This window comes from Sminthopsis crassicaudata, chromosome 4 (assembly GCF_048593235.1).
Source record: "Sminthopsis crassicaudata isolate SCR6 chromosome 4, ASM4859323v1, whole genome shotgun sequence".
Lineage (NCBI taxonomy): Eukaryota > Metazoa > Chordata > Mammalia > Dasyuromorphia > Dasyuridae > Sminthopsis > Sminthopsis crassicaudata.
The window spans coordinates 49568887-49585280 of NC_133620.1; the positions used below are offsets into that span (position 1 = coordinate 49568887).

The 16394-nt window shown below is 39.4% G+C and overlaps 1 protein-coding gene across 5 annotated transcripts in view; it reads left to right on the plus strand.

Annotated features, from left to right (window-relative positions):
* LOC141541874 (carboxyl-terminal PDZ ligand of neuronal nitric oxide synthase protein-like) overlaps window positions 1–16394 on the plus strand; it is a 363206-nt gene that overhangs the window by 231662 nt on the left and 115150 nt on the right. For all 5 annotated transcript variants that reach the window (XM_074266450.1, XM_074266451.1, XM_074266448.1 and 2 more), the window contains one exon: window positions 11899–11991. In XM_074266450.1, coding sequence (XP_074122551.1) covers window positions 11899–11991 — 93 coding nt within the window. The remainder of the gene's footprint in view (window positions 1–11898; window positions 11992–16394) is intronic.

Genomic DNA, 16394 nt, shown 5'->3' on the forward strand with positions numbered 1-16394 from the left:
CATCACATATAGCAGGTGTATATTAAATGTTGACTGAGTTGAGTTGAATTGAATTAAGTTGGACTAGAGCCAATGGTTTGTGAGTGGGAGATAAGGTTGGAAAAGTAGATTATGACCATATTATAGAAATCCTTTAATGCTAAATTAAAAATTATGGACTTTATTCTATAGATCGTGACATTTCTGATTGGGAAAATGGCAGGATGAAAGCTGCATTACAGGAAAATTATGTGACATTGAGTTATCCTTATGCTTATTTCATTATCAGAGCACACCCCTTGTTAGATGTCTGTAGTTCTTTTGAAGAGAATTCAGACTTTTCATGATAGCAAAGTGATGGCATTTTATACTGAAAAGACAGAATGTACAGAAATGGAAATACTTGGGAAAAATGAGAGGAGAAAGAGTGGAGATCAAAGATCATGCTGATGAGCTATTACTTGATTCAAATAAAATTATATATGTAGAGAATATTATTCACAATAATTTAAATTTTTTTATTATAGCTTTTTATTTACAAGATATATGCATGGGTAATTTTTCAGCATTGACCCTTGCAAAACCTTCTGTTCTAACTTTTCCCCTCCTTCCCCCAGATGACAGGTAGACCAAATATGTTAAATATGTTAAAGTATATGTTAATTTATTTATGTATACATATCCATACGGTTATTTTGCTGCACAAGAAGAACTGGACTTTGAAATAATGTATAATTAACCCGAGAAGGAAATCAAAAATGCAGGTGGACAAAAATAGAGGGATTGGGAATTCTGTGTAGTGGTTTATAGTCATCTCCCAGAGTTCTTTCGCTGGGTGTAGCTGGTTCTATTCATTATTGAACAAATGAAACTGGTTTGGTTCATGTTTATAGTATTGTTGTTGAAGTGTGTATTGATTTCTTAGTTCTGCTCACTTCACGCAGCATCAGTTCATGTGAGTCTCTCCAGGCCTTTCTGAAATCCTCCTGCTGATCGTTTCTTACAGAACAATAATATACCATAACATTCATATACCACAATTTAATCAACCATTCTCCAATTGATGGGCATTCACTCAATTTCCAATTCACAATAATAATAATCAATATATTTCACAAATTGGCAGTAATCAGACTTTAGAGATTATTTTGAGAGAACACAAAAACTATAACGATAGCTGACATTTGTATACAATTTGATAGGTTAAAAAGCGCTTTCCATCTATTATCTCAATCTATTTTGTGTGTTGGTTTCCAAAGGCTGCGACTTGCCTTTCAGATCTGTACTGGAGGGTTTGGCCTCTTGTTCTGCTTAATGCCTTCTTTGATTTTCTAATCAAGAACAGAAATGGAATATTATATTGGGAATGGCTCCAGAAGATAATGGCTGGCTTAAGGCTATATGGAACCAGAGACCCTGCCAACATAATGTAATTCTTCCATCTATAGCGGTTTCTATGTAGAGAATGAAAAGCAAAATCAGAAAGAAAAAGAAACTCAGGGATGGAGAGATGAAATAGTGGTGAAGGGTAAGGATGGCTCAGCACATTAGATTTTCCACTTTCTCTCAAATTGGTGACCCTTAAACAACTTCACCAGATACTCTTCCCCCAGAGGCCTTCTTTACACTTACTGCTCAAACCCTCATTCATCACTTAGCTTGTTGGTTTGTCTCAAGGGCACATCTCAAGAGCCAGCAGTTCAGCCAAAGTCCTTGTTAGCATGTACGGATCCAGAGATGGAGAGTTATTCTTAAACCACACCATTATTGTAATATTGTTCAATTGTTGAAGTCATATCTTTAAAGGCAGGACCTTGTTGCTATTGAGTTCTACAATCCTGTTGATTCTTTGTATCTTATTTAGGGTTTTCTTGGCGAATATACTAGAGTGGTTTGCCCTTTCCTTTTCTAGCTCATTTTACAGATGAGGAAACTGAGGCAAATAGGATTAAATGACTTACCCAGGGTCACACAGCTAGTACTTGTCTGAGGCTGGATTGGAATTCAGGAAAATTAATCTTCCTGACTCCAAAACCAGTGCTCTATCCAACTGTATCATTTTAGCTGCCTACTACTAATAATAATAGCTAACATAATAAAGAGTACTTTGAGGATTTGCATATTTACATATTTTATTTGATTTTTGCAACAGCTCTGTCAGGTAGATATTATTGTTATTCTCTTTTTAAAAAATTCATTGTAGATTTGGGAAAATTTTGGGCTGATATTTTGCCAGAAGTCAATCTTGTGATTATGCAATTGAGAGTAGGTTCTCCCCTCCTCCTTCCTTCTTTATTTCCCTCTTCCTTTTGAAAGCTTACTTTCTTTATCTGACTTTGTCCATGTTCATATCCAAACTTGCCTCCCTACGGAGCCTCATATGTTTCTCAATCTTCCTGCAGAGAAGCCTCATTCCTATGTTACTCACATCATAACGGTTGGCCTTGGTAACAGGACATGATGTCACGGTGAGGAGGGTGGGGGGAGGAAGAGTTAGCATAAGGGAAATTGAGCACTGAATTGTATGGGACAATGATAGAATGATAGGAAAAAAGCAATTGTTTAAAATATTAATGATATTAATAATGCATTCACCTGATCCATTCTGGGATCCTTTTACCTAAGAAAATTTGTTGTCATAGGATAATGAGGAAAATGAAATTGGGGGCCATATTTTATGTCTTAAGTTCTGTGATGAATAACAAATCTGAGAAACAGAGTTTCTGGGTAATTAATAATCACTCTTGATTAGGCTAGCTAATAACAAATTGATTGGTTAAACCAAAGACAAAGCCACTGAGAGGCCGAAAACCTTATTGTATTTTTGGAAAAGGAGATGCCCCTGACAAGTGAAAATCAAGCCTGATTGATGAACATTTAATGAGGAAGTGTGCTAGAATTCTTTAGTTCCTCCTGCTAAAAACATGGACTGATTATAAGAGTTAACTACCTCTAGCAGTCTAGATGCGGGAAGCCATCTCCATCTAGTCTGCTTTGATTGATTTTCTCCTTCATAATCTGGGTCACTCTAAATTCAAATGGAGGGTCATGAAGAAAATGACTCAATTCCCTGGGTCAAGAACTTAAGACTGGATTCTGTTTATACCCTCAACAGAAATAAAGTCTCCTACTTGGTAAAGTCAGGCAAAAGATGGGGAAGCATGTTTCCCAAAGATTAAAGCAATCTCATCAATTAGTCATGTCTTTCAGAGCCTGACAGACCAAAGGGCTGGGCCCTAAATGAGGAAATAAAGGATACATCCACCTCTGTTCAAGGTCACTGCAGTAGTTTGAGCATCTGCAGAATTACTTGGTTGAACATAAGAAGAGGATGTAGGAGGAAATCTGGTGTCCACTTGAATCTATTTCAGAGAATCCTTGGTTTGGCATAATGCCATATTTGCAATTTAGTTGTTCTCTCATCCCCCCTAAAAAATCTGTTTCCTCAGGGCTTCCTACAGCTCTGAGTGTTGTGGTGGAAAGTCAGGGTACAGAGATACAGTAATCCAGACTCCCCATCCAGTCCTGCAAGTGGGGACCTTCATGTTCCTCCTTCAGCAGCCATGATTTTACCCTCTGTTGTTGTATGGGATCAAGTAAAGACTCCAGGGAAAAAGATTGCCACCTGCTGACAATTGAGATTTATCATTTTATTTAGTGTTATTCTCCCAGATCTCCTTCCCTATGTGTCTTTGTTGGAATGGAAACTTCTTAAGGAAGAGAAACTGTTCTTTTAACTTGCTGTAGGTGGAAGTCCTTGTGGAGGTGTGCTTAATATATGTATAATATTTTTTAATGATAAATTTGTTTTCTGATGTTTTAGAGAATAACCTAGGCTTTGGGTAAAAATTACAGGAAGGGAGATTTCAACTCAAAACGGGGAAGAACTTTCTAACAATTCCTCCCCAATAAAGAAGGAAGGAAACCAGCATCTATTAAGTAGTACCTACTAAGGACTACGAAGGACTTTGCAAATAGTATGTCATTTTGTCCTTACTTGGGGGAGGTAAATGCTGTTATTATCCCCATTTAGTAGTGGAGAGTTGATGCTATTATTATCTCCTAGGAGATAGGTGATATTATTATCCTCATTTTACAGATGAAGAAACTGAGGCAAACAAATGACTTGCTCAGAATCACTAAACATTAGCAAATGTTTGAGGCCAGATTTGAATTTCTTTCCGACTCCAGGCCCAGCACCTACCCATTAAGTTAGAGAGCTTCTCTTCACTGAAGGAATTCAAACTGAGAGAACTAGTTATTTTAAAACTTCAATTGTGATTTGCATGTCAGAGAGGCTATGAGGCTTAAATATTATTGATTAGTGTTAACCTTTGGAGTCTGGAAAACAGGCTCAGACAATTAACTGCTCAGTGTCCTCAGGAAAGTCTTTGACTTTAAATTGTTCAATAGTTGCAGATCTGTCTCAGTTTACTCCTAGGTAGGTAGCCTTATCTATACTAGTTTAATCACAAATAGCTGTCAGTCATGAAGAGAAGGTATTCCTGTTTTGGGGGGAGGAGTTAGATTAAGTGATTTCTAACCATTTAATTTCATGATGCTCTGTATCTTTTGAGTTTACAAGCACTTGGATTGCATGGGAGAGTGGGGAGTTATCCAGTTAAGTTCAGCTGGAAGGAAACAAGACCCTTTCTTTGCTTAGGGAAGTGGATAGATCTGGATTTATTAAACTTTTCTCATTCTCACCTCTTTTCTTCCAAGAAATTCTTCCATTACCCTGAGTATATACGTATATAAAACAAGTATATAAATCAGATGTTTGCTGACAAGAAATCATAATATTGCAACCCCTACATTCACTTACATGACTCCATAAGGGGTTATGACCAAAGTTTAAGAAGCTTTGGAATAGATGGCTGCCTCTTTTAGGAGACACCAGGAGCCCCCCATTATTCCATACCACACTTATCAGGATGCCAGGATCCCGTTATTAGTCTGTCTTTCCCTAAAGAAAATATAAACATGTTCAAATATAAACATGTTACATGGAATCCATCATATTAGCATCTCAGATCATTCTGAATGATGAGTTAGTCTGATTAACCCTTTGCCCAGCAGGTTTACAAATCTCATCATTCTAACCTTGGTCCTCATTTTCCTCCTCCACAAGTTTATTTCTTGTTTCTACCAAACATCAGCAGACACTCAGTATCTTCCTCAGTTAATCCCCTAGCTAGGCAGTACATAGTATTAATAACCTGGTGTAGACCTCAAGTTACATGTTAGAGAGTTGAACTGGCCTCCCGTGAGTTATTTTTCCCCCTCTTTTAAACACATCTTCTTTTTACTTAAAAAATAGATACTGATACTTGTTTTTAATGTACCTTGAGAGAGAGTAAAGGGAGAAATAGCCTGTGAAAACTACATTAATAATAGCTGCGGTACTTATCTGGCTTCCTGAATCAGTCCTTCAGGTCCCCTTCATCATTTCAGATGTTCTGTTCTCTGTGACCTGTCAACATGCTTTCAATCAGAACTGGGATTGGGGCTGTGTTGTAGGAGCTGGGTCACTGCAGCCCGGTAGGGAACAGCTGTCACTCAGGGCTTCCCAGGAGCCAGCAGCCTGAGACCGCCTACACTTGTTACAACTATCTTTCCTTGGAAGGCTCCCATTTAATTTTCCCTTTATGATCTCAAGTGAGTCCCTGGGTGCCAGGAAACTTCTTCCTCACCTGGAACATCTGTGCTTAAGGCAGTTTTCATCCCCCTCCCTTCCCTTATGAACCTTGCCGTTGATTGCTTCCAAATTATGAGTTTGCCTGCTTTCTGGCCCAGTCTCTAAGCTTGACACTGTCAGTTATGTCTCCAAGAACTGTAGCCTTGAAGTACCTCCCATTTTGTGGCATGAGAATTATTGGGCATTTGCAACTAGGGGAGGACTTAAAGGATAATGTTACATGCCAGAGAATGGGCAAGGTGGATGGTTCAAGGCAGGCATTTTGTGTAGGGTTTGCCCTTACCAGCTTATGTGAAGGCCTTTTACCACTAAAATTAACAAGATTTCACTTTCCTTTGCTCCCTATAATAAAATAGGAATTATGTGCCTCTAGCAGGGTCTTAATGAATGCATATTGGATTGAATTGAATCATAGTTTGCATACCCCACAGCACCTGGTTGGGTTAATTAAATGGTTAAACACTGGGGAAATGGGAGGAAAGAAGCAACATTTTTCTCGAAAACCAGTGAACACCAGTGGGGTCATTTTCATTCATGGGTCTTAAAAGCGAGTATGGGTCTACTGGCAGGGCAGGGAAGACCTCCCCATCTATCACTGTTCAAATGCAATTCTGTCTACAAGCTAGTCATCTGTTTTGTGGGAAGTGCATGGGTTTGAATGGATTTAGGGAGTCAGATGAATCTTCATCTATAAGTTGTCTTATACCTATGGTATGGGATGTTATCCTGTGGAAATAAAATTTAGGGAGAGCATCTGGCCTCAGACACTTACTAATAACTGTGTAATCTTGGTGAGTTACTTGGTTTAGCTCAGTTTCCCCATCTATAAAAAAGAACTGGAGTAGGAAATGGTAAACTACTTCAGTATCTTTGCCAAGAACACTCCACATGGGGTCACAAAGAGCTGTATCCTGAGTGAACAGGAACAAGGCAGTAATAAAGGAATAGCAAAACAACCCACAGATTACTATGGCAATGTAGAAATCACTCCAGTAACTAATTCCCTGTTCTGCTGAGCTGAATTTACCCAAATTGCTTATATTATTTTCATCTCTTGGATTAAATGTTGATTTGAGAGGATGAGTCTCCATTCTTGCTCCTCTCTTGTTTTGTGCTGCTTGCCGCAGATGCCAAAATATCCAACTAGCAATAAGGTCAAAAGAGAAAACAGCAATGGCCAAACCACTTAAAAGGAAAATCAGGCAACAGAGAAGTCAGAAGTCTGCTGAATCCCTGCTTTTTGTCTGGGATAGTGATTGCCAAAAAGTAGCTGGGCACTTTCTAGGTAGATCAATGTAGCTCTTAAAGCCATTAAAAGCTTGCTTCTGAGGTGGTCTGGTTGTCGCCCAGGGAAGAAATTTGTCCTCTGCAGCACATCAGAAAGGAACCAGGAGCCAGACAAGGGCTGTTTGTCTTCCCCAGTTGCCTCTTTTTGTAATCCCCACCTTATACTTCTCTTGAGAGCTACATAATGGCTGGAGCTGGGACATTTAGGTAGGAGGGAGCTAGCCCCATCAGCAGGCAGAGGATTAATGTCAGCCGACGAGGAATCATTCAAAAAGCTAAGCTCCTGTTTGCATCCCGGGGACTCTGAAATAACTGGATTTTGTTCTATTTCTAGCAGTGTTTACTAATCATCCACTATGGCCAACTCGGAGAGAACACTTGAGTGCTCCCCTTCTCTCTCCTCCTCCCCCTCATCTCCAGAAATCCCATCCACTTCAGTGATCCATAAGGGGCTGGGCTAAGGGACAAAGGTGAAGGACGGTTGTCCCATTTCACGGCCCCAAAATCATTCAGTTCCAGCAATCCTGGCACTGGCAGTCACATGTCAGTAGCTTGGTGCAAATGGATTTAGGTTGCTTTCATTATTCCCTCAAAAGTCAGTCTCTGTGGGTCCTCGCTCGCCTTGCTTCGGTTCAAACTGCCAAAGCAAATACACTAGCTCAGTTTGTTCAATTTGAGAGAAGGGACTGGCAAGTTGGCACAGACCCCACCATTGGCGTGAGATTTTGTGGGAGGCCAGGCAGGCAGTGGGAAACGTATAAAAAGGGGTACCGGCCGGCCTGTTTGTTCTGAGCCTTTATCATCCACAACCATGTGGAAGTCTGAAGCAAAAAAAGAATGAAGTGGTTTTTTACCTAGCTCAAACCCAGGAAAACAGATGCTTCCTCCCCTGCCACTCTGCGAATTAAAAGTAAGCAGCTTTGGGGGATTATGACCTGGGGAAAAGAAGATATTTTCCTCCCTGTCCACCTTCCAAAATTACCCCTGGACTAAGGCAGAAGCCTATACAAAATCCATTTCTTTACCTTCTAACCGATCATCCTGAAACAAGAACATAGCATACTTGTCAAAGTCAGGAGGATTGTCACTTAGATAAACCAAATTTAACATTTAAATATTCCAAGACCATTTATTTCCATCCATTTTGATGGGTTCCGTCAGAGCTACAACCCAAAGTTGCTAGTCTAGCTGGAAATCAGTTGCTAGTGGTCATGATAATGATATATACTAGGGATCCAACTTTAATCCAAAGCTGAAGCCAGTGGCACTAAGGTGGCCTTCTGTACTGTAACAGGACAAGTATTCCTGTATGGGGACTCTCCAGTGGCTGCTCATGGGGAAGGGTAGTAGAAGGAGCTGTCAGAAGGGAAAAGGGACAGGAAGTTTTAAAAACCAAGATTGTCCTACTTAATGCAGACTTTGTATTTCCTTGATGTTTTACTTGGAATTCATGTATGATGGTATTTATTGTTACTGGTATGAGATGCTATTGGTCCTTCATCTGGGTTCAGCCACTGAATCCTTCTGTCCTTCCCCCCACCCCACTCCCTGACATTCATTAAGGGAGAATCTCCCAAAGGGGTTTTTTCTATGGACTAAAAGCCATAAGTGTCTAAGATTCTCTGCTTATTTAAAGACAAGAGGGACTGTTGGGTAACCTGAACATGTTTCACAGTCACCTCTTTCAGGTCCGTTTGGGCAGAAAGCCAAAGTCAACCTTCCTCAGAAGTCTCTCTTGCTGTTCTGCCAGCCCAGGGGCTCTTTCATTTCCTGTGTCTAACTGCATCCGAGCAGGATGTTTCCCATCAGGTGCAACTTGGGGGTTGAAATAGTATCCTGAAGGTGTGTGCCCTATATCCATCTCTAGTCTTCATCAAGTTGCAGCTGCTTTCTTTGAATGGCCTTATTTTTTCTTTCTTTTAGTAGAATAGGAAATTAGCTAGAGAATGTATTTTGTGTTTTTATCTTTCTTTGTAATCAGCATGGTATTTGGTATATAATAAGAGCCTAATAAATTGATTGATAGAATCATAGATTTAGAACTAGAAGGGATCTTCACAAACATCTAGAGTAACCTCTTCCCATTATGGATAAGGACACTGGGCACAACATTATGGAGGTAATAAGTAGAGAATAGAACTAGATTCCATCCCTAGTCTTTTGATTCCAAATCTGGTCCCATGACACACTTTCCTCTTCTCTCCTGTCAATTTAATTCAACAAAGATTTACTAAATCCCTGTTATATCCCACACATTGTATTCTGAAGGTAGAACAACTCAAAAGAACCAGTCCCTAACTTTCAAGGAGCTAATGTACTGCTCCATCTGTCCTGATACAGACACCCTGCCTCATGGGGTTCCATTCCCTTCTCTTCCATCTTACTTGGTAGGATGGGCCCATAGACTTCCCTTTAAGCATGTCTCTGGTAAAGGGCCCAAGGTGTCTTAACTACAAGCCTGGAAACTGAGGGGAAGGCACTCAGAAGCCCATTCTTCAATATTCAGTACATTAGGGGGAAAAAGTGATTTGTGTTGAAGGTAGACCAGAAGAAACCTTTATTGGTTATCTAAAGTATCAAGCTTTGTCCTGAGGGAGAGTTGTGGAGTCTTAAGGACGCCTTTCCAGTTCTGACCTTGCTACTAATTATAATGTTTTGTGGGTTTAGGCAGGGCATTCCGTCTTCATTTGTAAAAGGAGGTAGTGAAACTCTATTGTCCTAGACCTGGGTGACCTCTAAAGTGCTTTTTAGTGAGCAATTCTATTGTTCTTTTGATTGCCTCCTTCATTCTTTGGGCAGGTATGAGCAAGGAGCTGTGAATTCTATCTGTCATTTCATTAGGATGGGAACTTCCAAAATTTGAGCTCTCTCCACTGGTTTGTAATATTTTTAGAGAGTTTCCTGGGGATGCCAAGAGATTAAATGACTTGCCCATGATCATAGAGCTAATATATGTCACCTGCTGGATTTGAACCCAGGCTTTCCCTGCCTCCATCGCCAGGCCCTCTACCTCCTGTTACTTCTCAGTAGATCTATTCTATTGATGTAGAGGACAAATTTGTCCATCCATGCAGGCTGGATTAGACATATTCCTTCCTGAAAAGGAGGGAAATGGAGCAAATCCCATCTTTTTAGTCTAAAGATTTTTTATTCCATTTTTTATAACCATCATACTGCTTGCATTTTCTTTTACTTGCAGTGACCCAGTTCCCCTGCCAATCCTAGCATATGTTTTAAAATTATATATATATATATATATGTACATATATAATATTTTATATAATTTTAAAAAAATTATGAAATGAGAATTTGGAAAAAAATGCTTAGCTTTTTTTCATTACATACCTGTCCTCCTTGGTTCTCTACTGAAGGGAGGGAGGTACATTTTTTTTTTTTTTTTTTTTTTTTTTTTGCTATGGAATTAGTTAAGTGACTTGTCCAGGGTCACACAGCTGGGAAGTGTTAAGTGTCTGAGACCAGATTTGAACTCGGGTCCTCCTGAATTCAGGGACTGGTGCTCTGTTTACTGCACCACCTAGCTGCCCCTGGGAGGCACATTTTCTATTTCTATTTCTTTTTTTTTTAAAGACATGTCTGAGTATTTTAATTCTTCAGTATGTAGTTTAATTTGTCTTATAACTTTTCACTGTACATTTTCATAGTTATTGTGTTTGTTTTCTTAGTTCTTCAAACTTCACTTTGTTTTTAGCTCATATTTCCCTAAGTTTTTCTGAATTTTTCATATTCATAATTTTTAAATAATATAGTAATATTCTACTACTTTTCTTACTATATTTTATAATTTAATATTTCCCCAAAGATTGTCTATTTTATTTCCAGTTCTTTGCTACCCACACTCCAAATACCTTGCTGTCAACGTGTTGATGCACATGTTGGATCTTTTTACCCCTGTCTTTGGATCCCTTTCGTTCACTTTCTCAGCATAATTCCGAATTGTTTTTCATAATGATTTGTATCAATTTTCACAGCTCTTTCAAAAGTATATTAATGTCAATCAATCATTCAGCATTTATGAAACACCCGCTGTGTGCTATTCGCTGTGTTAGGCACTGGGAATACAAAAAGAGGCAGCCCCTGACCTCAAGGAATCTCCAATCTAATGTGACTATCTTTCCATAATACCTCCAATTTTGAAAGTTTCCATTTTTAAAAATTCTTTTCCAGTTTGCAGGCAGTAAGACAAATGTCAGCCTTCTGGATTTGTGTTTCTCTTACTGTTAGTGGCTGGTAGTAATATTACACATGGTTGTAGAAAATTTTCAATGCTTTTCAGAATTATTAATTTTCTTTGCTCCTCTGATAATTCTTAGTCTTAGATATCTGTGTTAATTCTGTATATGTTTTGGACACTAGACTTTCTTCAGGGACAGTGTATAAAAATAATTTCTCCAGGCGAGAGCATTGCATTGATTTTTGTTGATTTATTTTATTCAATTTCATATAATCAAAACAATCTATTTTTGCTTGGTTGAGCATTCTATCTAGAGCCATATCTTTGAAAGATATCTGAAATGATTCTCTTCTTACTTTTTTATGGTATAAATTTTAATATTTGAGTCATTTCTCCACTTTGAACTTATTGTGGTATACAGCATTAGATGTTCATCTAAACAGTTCTCTCAACAGTTCTTGTCAAATAGAGAGTTCTTCAATAAGTAACATATGTTTTTGAATTTATTGAATATTAGGTTATTGACTTTGGGAGTTTCTAATTCTTCTACTCTGGAACACTGATTTCCTTTTCTGATTTTAACCATTATCCATTAATTATGATGATATTTACTTTTAAGTATAATTTAAAGCTTCTAATCTTTTTCTATCAGTTTGGCCTTCATTTAAAGCCATAGCTGTAGACAATAAGTTAGCCGTTTGGATGCATTAACCTAATTGTTTCCCTCCTCTTTTCTGTACAGTATGAGTTCAAAGCCAAGAACATCAAGAAGAAGAAAGTGAGCATCATGGTATCAGTAGATGGAGTGAAAGTGATTCTGAAAAAGAAGAAGAAGGTGAGTGTCTTAAAATCTGTCACTGGGAAGGGTGGTGAAGGGGTGACGAGGAGAGTAATCATGTCAGTCTGCATCCAGATCCCCTCTCCTATTTTTGAAGCTAATACTAGAGCTCAGATTTTTAACTTTGAGAAATGAGTAACTTTGAGCCCGGATTGGGGTTGGGGAAGGCTTGCATTTTCTTTATAAAAGGAGATTCCCTCTGTTTTTCATCTCTTCATTTTTGGCTCTTTACAGGGGGAGGAGACTGAGGCCTTTAAGGGGAGGGGTTTGATTAAGGCAGAACTATCAGTGAACAGACTCAGGTCCTGTACCCACAATAACCCAAGTTGAAGCTGGAGGGGAAGAGTGACAGCAGAATGTGCGACCTTCAGGATCCCATTACTACCTTCCGAGATTGCTCCTTTGGTTGTGAGGCTGAATTTGTGTAATTAAAAATGGGAGGTGAAACTATTCCCCAAAGACTACCATCTTCAAAATGTATGTGACCCAAGGCATCTGTAATCGGTCCCTATTGAGTCCGTTCTGTAGGACCGCAGTGAGGGTTATGTTTCATGTTGGGGAGAGAGCAGGAATACTTCTTCCTCTCTCAGTAATTAGTTGTGACATCATCCTTGAAACAGAGCTCTCCCTGGAGCCCAGGTGGTGTGCTGAATCCAGGTGGGCAGCTGAAGCAAGCTGGGTCCTGACAGGTGGGGAAGGTCCCTGGGCACCAGTTAAAGAAATTATTGTGTGTAGGAAAGAGAGAATTTAATCCTAACAGGCAGTCTAGGCCACAGATGCCCAGCGTTGACCTCTCAGGAAGACAGTTTTGAGTGACTTAAAGGCTGATTGGAACGAAGCATCGTTGACCCTCACCATCCTCATGTTGGGGCTGAATCGCATCCTGGCATCTGCCATAGTTGCCATGTACCTAGGTTGGCTCAGTGGATGGAGGAGGCAGTGAGGAGGAGGGAGAGAGGGTGAGAGGTGGCCCCTGTAGAGCAATTGTGATATGGTCTCTAGGCTTCTGGTGGGAGTAACTAGGCAGCTCTGCTTGCATCCTTGAAGAGAAAGCTGTGAGCTTCCCAAATTGCCCTTTTAAAATCAGCAGCTTGCCAAGGAATCAAGAAAAGGAGAAATGTCCCTTCTAGCAAAAGAATAAAAAATATGCCAGAAAAAGATCTATTAAATTGAAAAAACAATCTCCCCAAGGGAATCAGGAGGGACTCTGTGAGTCACTCAGAACTTAGCTGGGAGGAGAGAGAAGGAATGATCTCATAGCTCTTTCCCATATGTGTTTCTTCTGATGCCAGGCTGAGAAAAGCAGCTCACCTTTCACCTACTCCTCCTACACCTGGATTTCCTTTCAGGGATGTAGCTGAGAGTTTGGTGATGTCTCTAATCTTAGTTTCATTTTTCACAATAACTGACAATAGAATGTACAATAAATAGCAATCAGTTTTGTTGTTTTTCTTATATACTACCCCACGTGACAGCAAATGCCCCCCTGACCCTGCTACTGTCTTTCTTCCTTCATATAATGATGATAATCACCATCATTCCCATTTTCATTTTTTACTTGATCATGTGTTTTCATTACTTCAGCCTGATAAGGAAGGTAGTATGAAATTGTTTCCGCTTTTGTTGTTGTTGTTGTCTTTGCAAATAAGAAAACTGAGTCCCAAGAAAATAAAGGGAATTTGGTCCCATGGTGCCAGACCTAGTTTGTTGTGAGAGCCAAGATATGAATTCAGGTCTCCAGATTCCAAGGCTAGCACCTTTTAAAAAAAAATCTGCTGGGAAAATGGTGAGGGTGCAGATACAACCTGCAGATGCTCAGTTTTCTCTGAGAAAATAGCAAAGGTAGCCTCAGCATTATCAAGATGCAACTTGCAGATCTTAATACTACAAGTGGGATGCAAAACCAGATTTAATTTGCATTATTCTCCTGCCCCCAAATGGCCACTCTATCAGCACCTCTGGGTAGGATCCAGATCTAAATCCATGTTTAATCATGATCTGGTACTGGGACCTCTTCCAGGGTGACCTAAAACCTGATTGGTGATGGGCAGGGTCATCCCAGCAGCCAGGGCAAAGAGCATAGTGGAGGTTTATATAACTCCTGAAAGACCATAACCTACTCTGTGTGCTCTGTGGTCAGTCAGTTATGAGCTCCATGTTTTGTTACCCACTGGGAATACAAAGGGAAATGCCCTGACCTCAAGGAACTTACAACGTAATGGGAGATACACTGTGGAAATAATGATGTACAAAAAAGCTATATATAGAACATACACCTAAGTTCCTATCAGTGTGAATAATGAATCCTGGGAAGTAACTGCATGAATTTTCATTGTACATTCCCACAGAACTAAAGCCAATTACCATGTTTTACTTATCATTACTTCAAATAGTGTGATTCAAATAAGGTGACTGCTCTCAGAGATGTGTCATTCACACTAACTGAGACCTATCGATCTTTGTCTCATGATGGAGGTGCTATTATAGTTCCCATTTTATAGGCAAGGAAATTGAAACATAAAGAGGTTAAATGACTGACCCAAAGTCATGTTGCTTTTAAGCATCTGAGGCAAGATTTGAAAGCAGGTCATCTCAACTTTGAGTTCACCAATCTACTACTGTCACTGTGGGTGGCCCCCTAGAAAATGGGGAGAGATGGTTTTAACTATCCCTTCTTTGGGAAGATCTCTACCTAGAAGGATCATGGAGGAACACATGAAGGCAGCCCTCTTTCTTTTGCATTTCATTTGCATCAATCACAGGTCTATAAAGAGACTCTCTTACAGGTATGAATACTAGGCACTGCCTGGATGGAGGGAGGAGAGAATTAAAAAATAAAGCAAGGTCTGTGGTTTTGACTTTTAGCATGACTGACTGGAGGTGAGGTAGGGTTAGAGCGAGGACTCTTTCTTCTCCTCTATTACCCCATCAGGCAGGTAGCAAAAGACCCCCCCAACACTCCAGTCTATCAGGACCCATTCATTGTTTCTCTTGGTGCTGGAAAGAAATTTGGAAGCAAAAACCCATCGGGAAGAAGTGTCTCACTGTCTCAGAAACATGATTGACTACGTAGACCAAGAGACTATGCTGAAGCTGAGCTGTTTACTTTTGATGCTCATCACTTCTGCCAGTCCTCTCTACCCCTACCTGTGAGACGGGGATCAGAGCCATTCCCACAAAGAAGAGGTCTGGGACCATCTAGATGAAAGTGTTAATTACCATATCACCATCTTTCTCCGATGAATCCTGTTTAAGAGATATTACAAGAGTGTGGGTACTGGCCAAGTACATTGTAATTATCTCTAGTTTATTTAAAAAAAAACACCTTCTGGTTATGTTAACAGCTACCTAGAGGTCCTTCCTTCTGAACTGTTGCCAATCTACAGAGAATTCCTGGTTCCTCAGAAGTTTAACTTTGATGTTGTCCCTGCTTGTCTGCTAAATCTAAGTTATTACCTTCTCTTTGGATGTGAGGACTGTGGTCATCCACCTCACAGGCCAAAACTGCGTATAAGGCAGAAAGAAGTTATCTAAATGTAGGGACTGGTAGGTTTTTGCTTTTGTATCTCCATCTTCTCCGTACACTGAATAACATGGATAAAGTACCCGACCAAATACCACTGACCAAATACAATGAGGAATTCTATACTAGTAATGACACAATTTTGAAAGCATTGAGGGATGTTTCTTACTTTATAAACAACAAGGAGGCAGGGTAGATGGAGAATTGAATCTTAAGTCAAGGAGACTTGAGCTCACATCTTGCCCCAGACACTTATAAATTGCATAACTTTGGGTAAATTACTTAACCTTATGTGCCTCAGTTTACTTTTTTTATAAAATGAAGATAAGGGAATTGTGTATAGCCTTTGATCTAACAGTGCCATTACTAGGTCCTCATCCCAAAGAAATCATAAAAGTGGAAAATGTTTGCAAAAATGTTTGTGGTAGCTCTTTCTGTGGTGGAAACTGAGTGGATGCCCATCAATTGGGAAATGACTAAATAAGTTACAGTACATGAAAGTAATGGAATATTATTGTTCTACAAAAAATGATGAACAGGCTAATTTTAGAAAAATTTAGAAAAGCTTGGAAAGAACTAAATGAAGTGGTGGTGAGTGAATCAAGCAGAACCAAGAAAACATTGTACACAGAAACAAGAAGATTGTGTAATGATCAACTCTGATAGACTTGGCTCTGCTCAGCAATTCGGTGACTCAAGACAATTCCAATAAATTTTTAAATGGAAAATGCCATTCACATTTAGAGAGTGAACTATGGAGACTAAATGCGGATTGAAGCATACTATTTTCACCATTTTTTTCCTTCTGTTTTTTTTTTTTTTCTCATGGATTTTCTCTTTTGTTCTGATTTCTCCCTCCTAACATGACTTATATGGA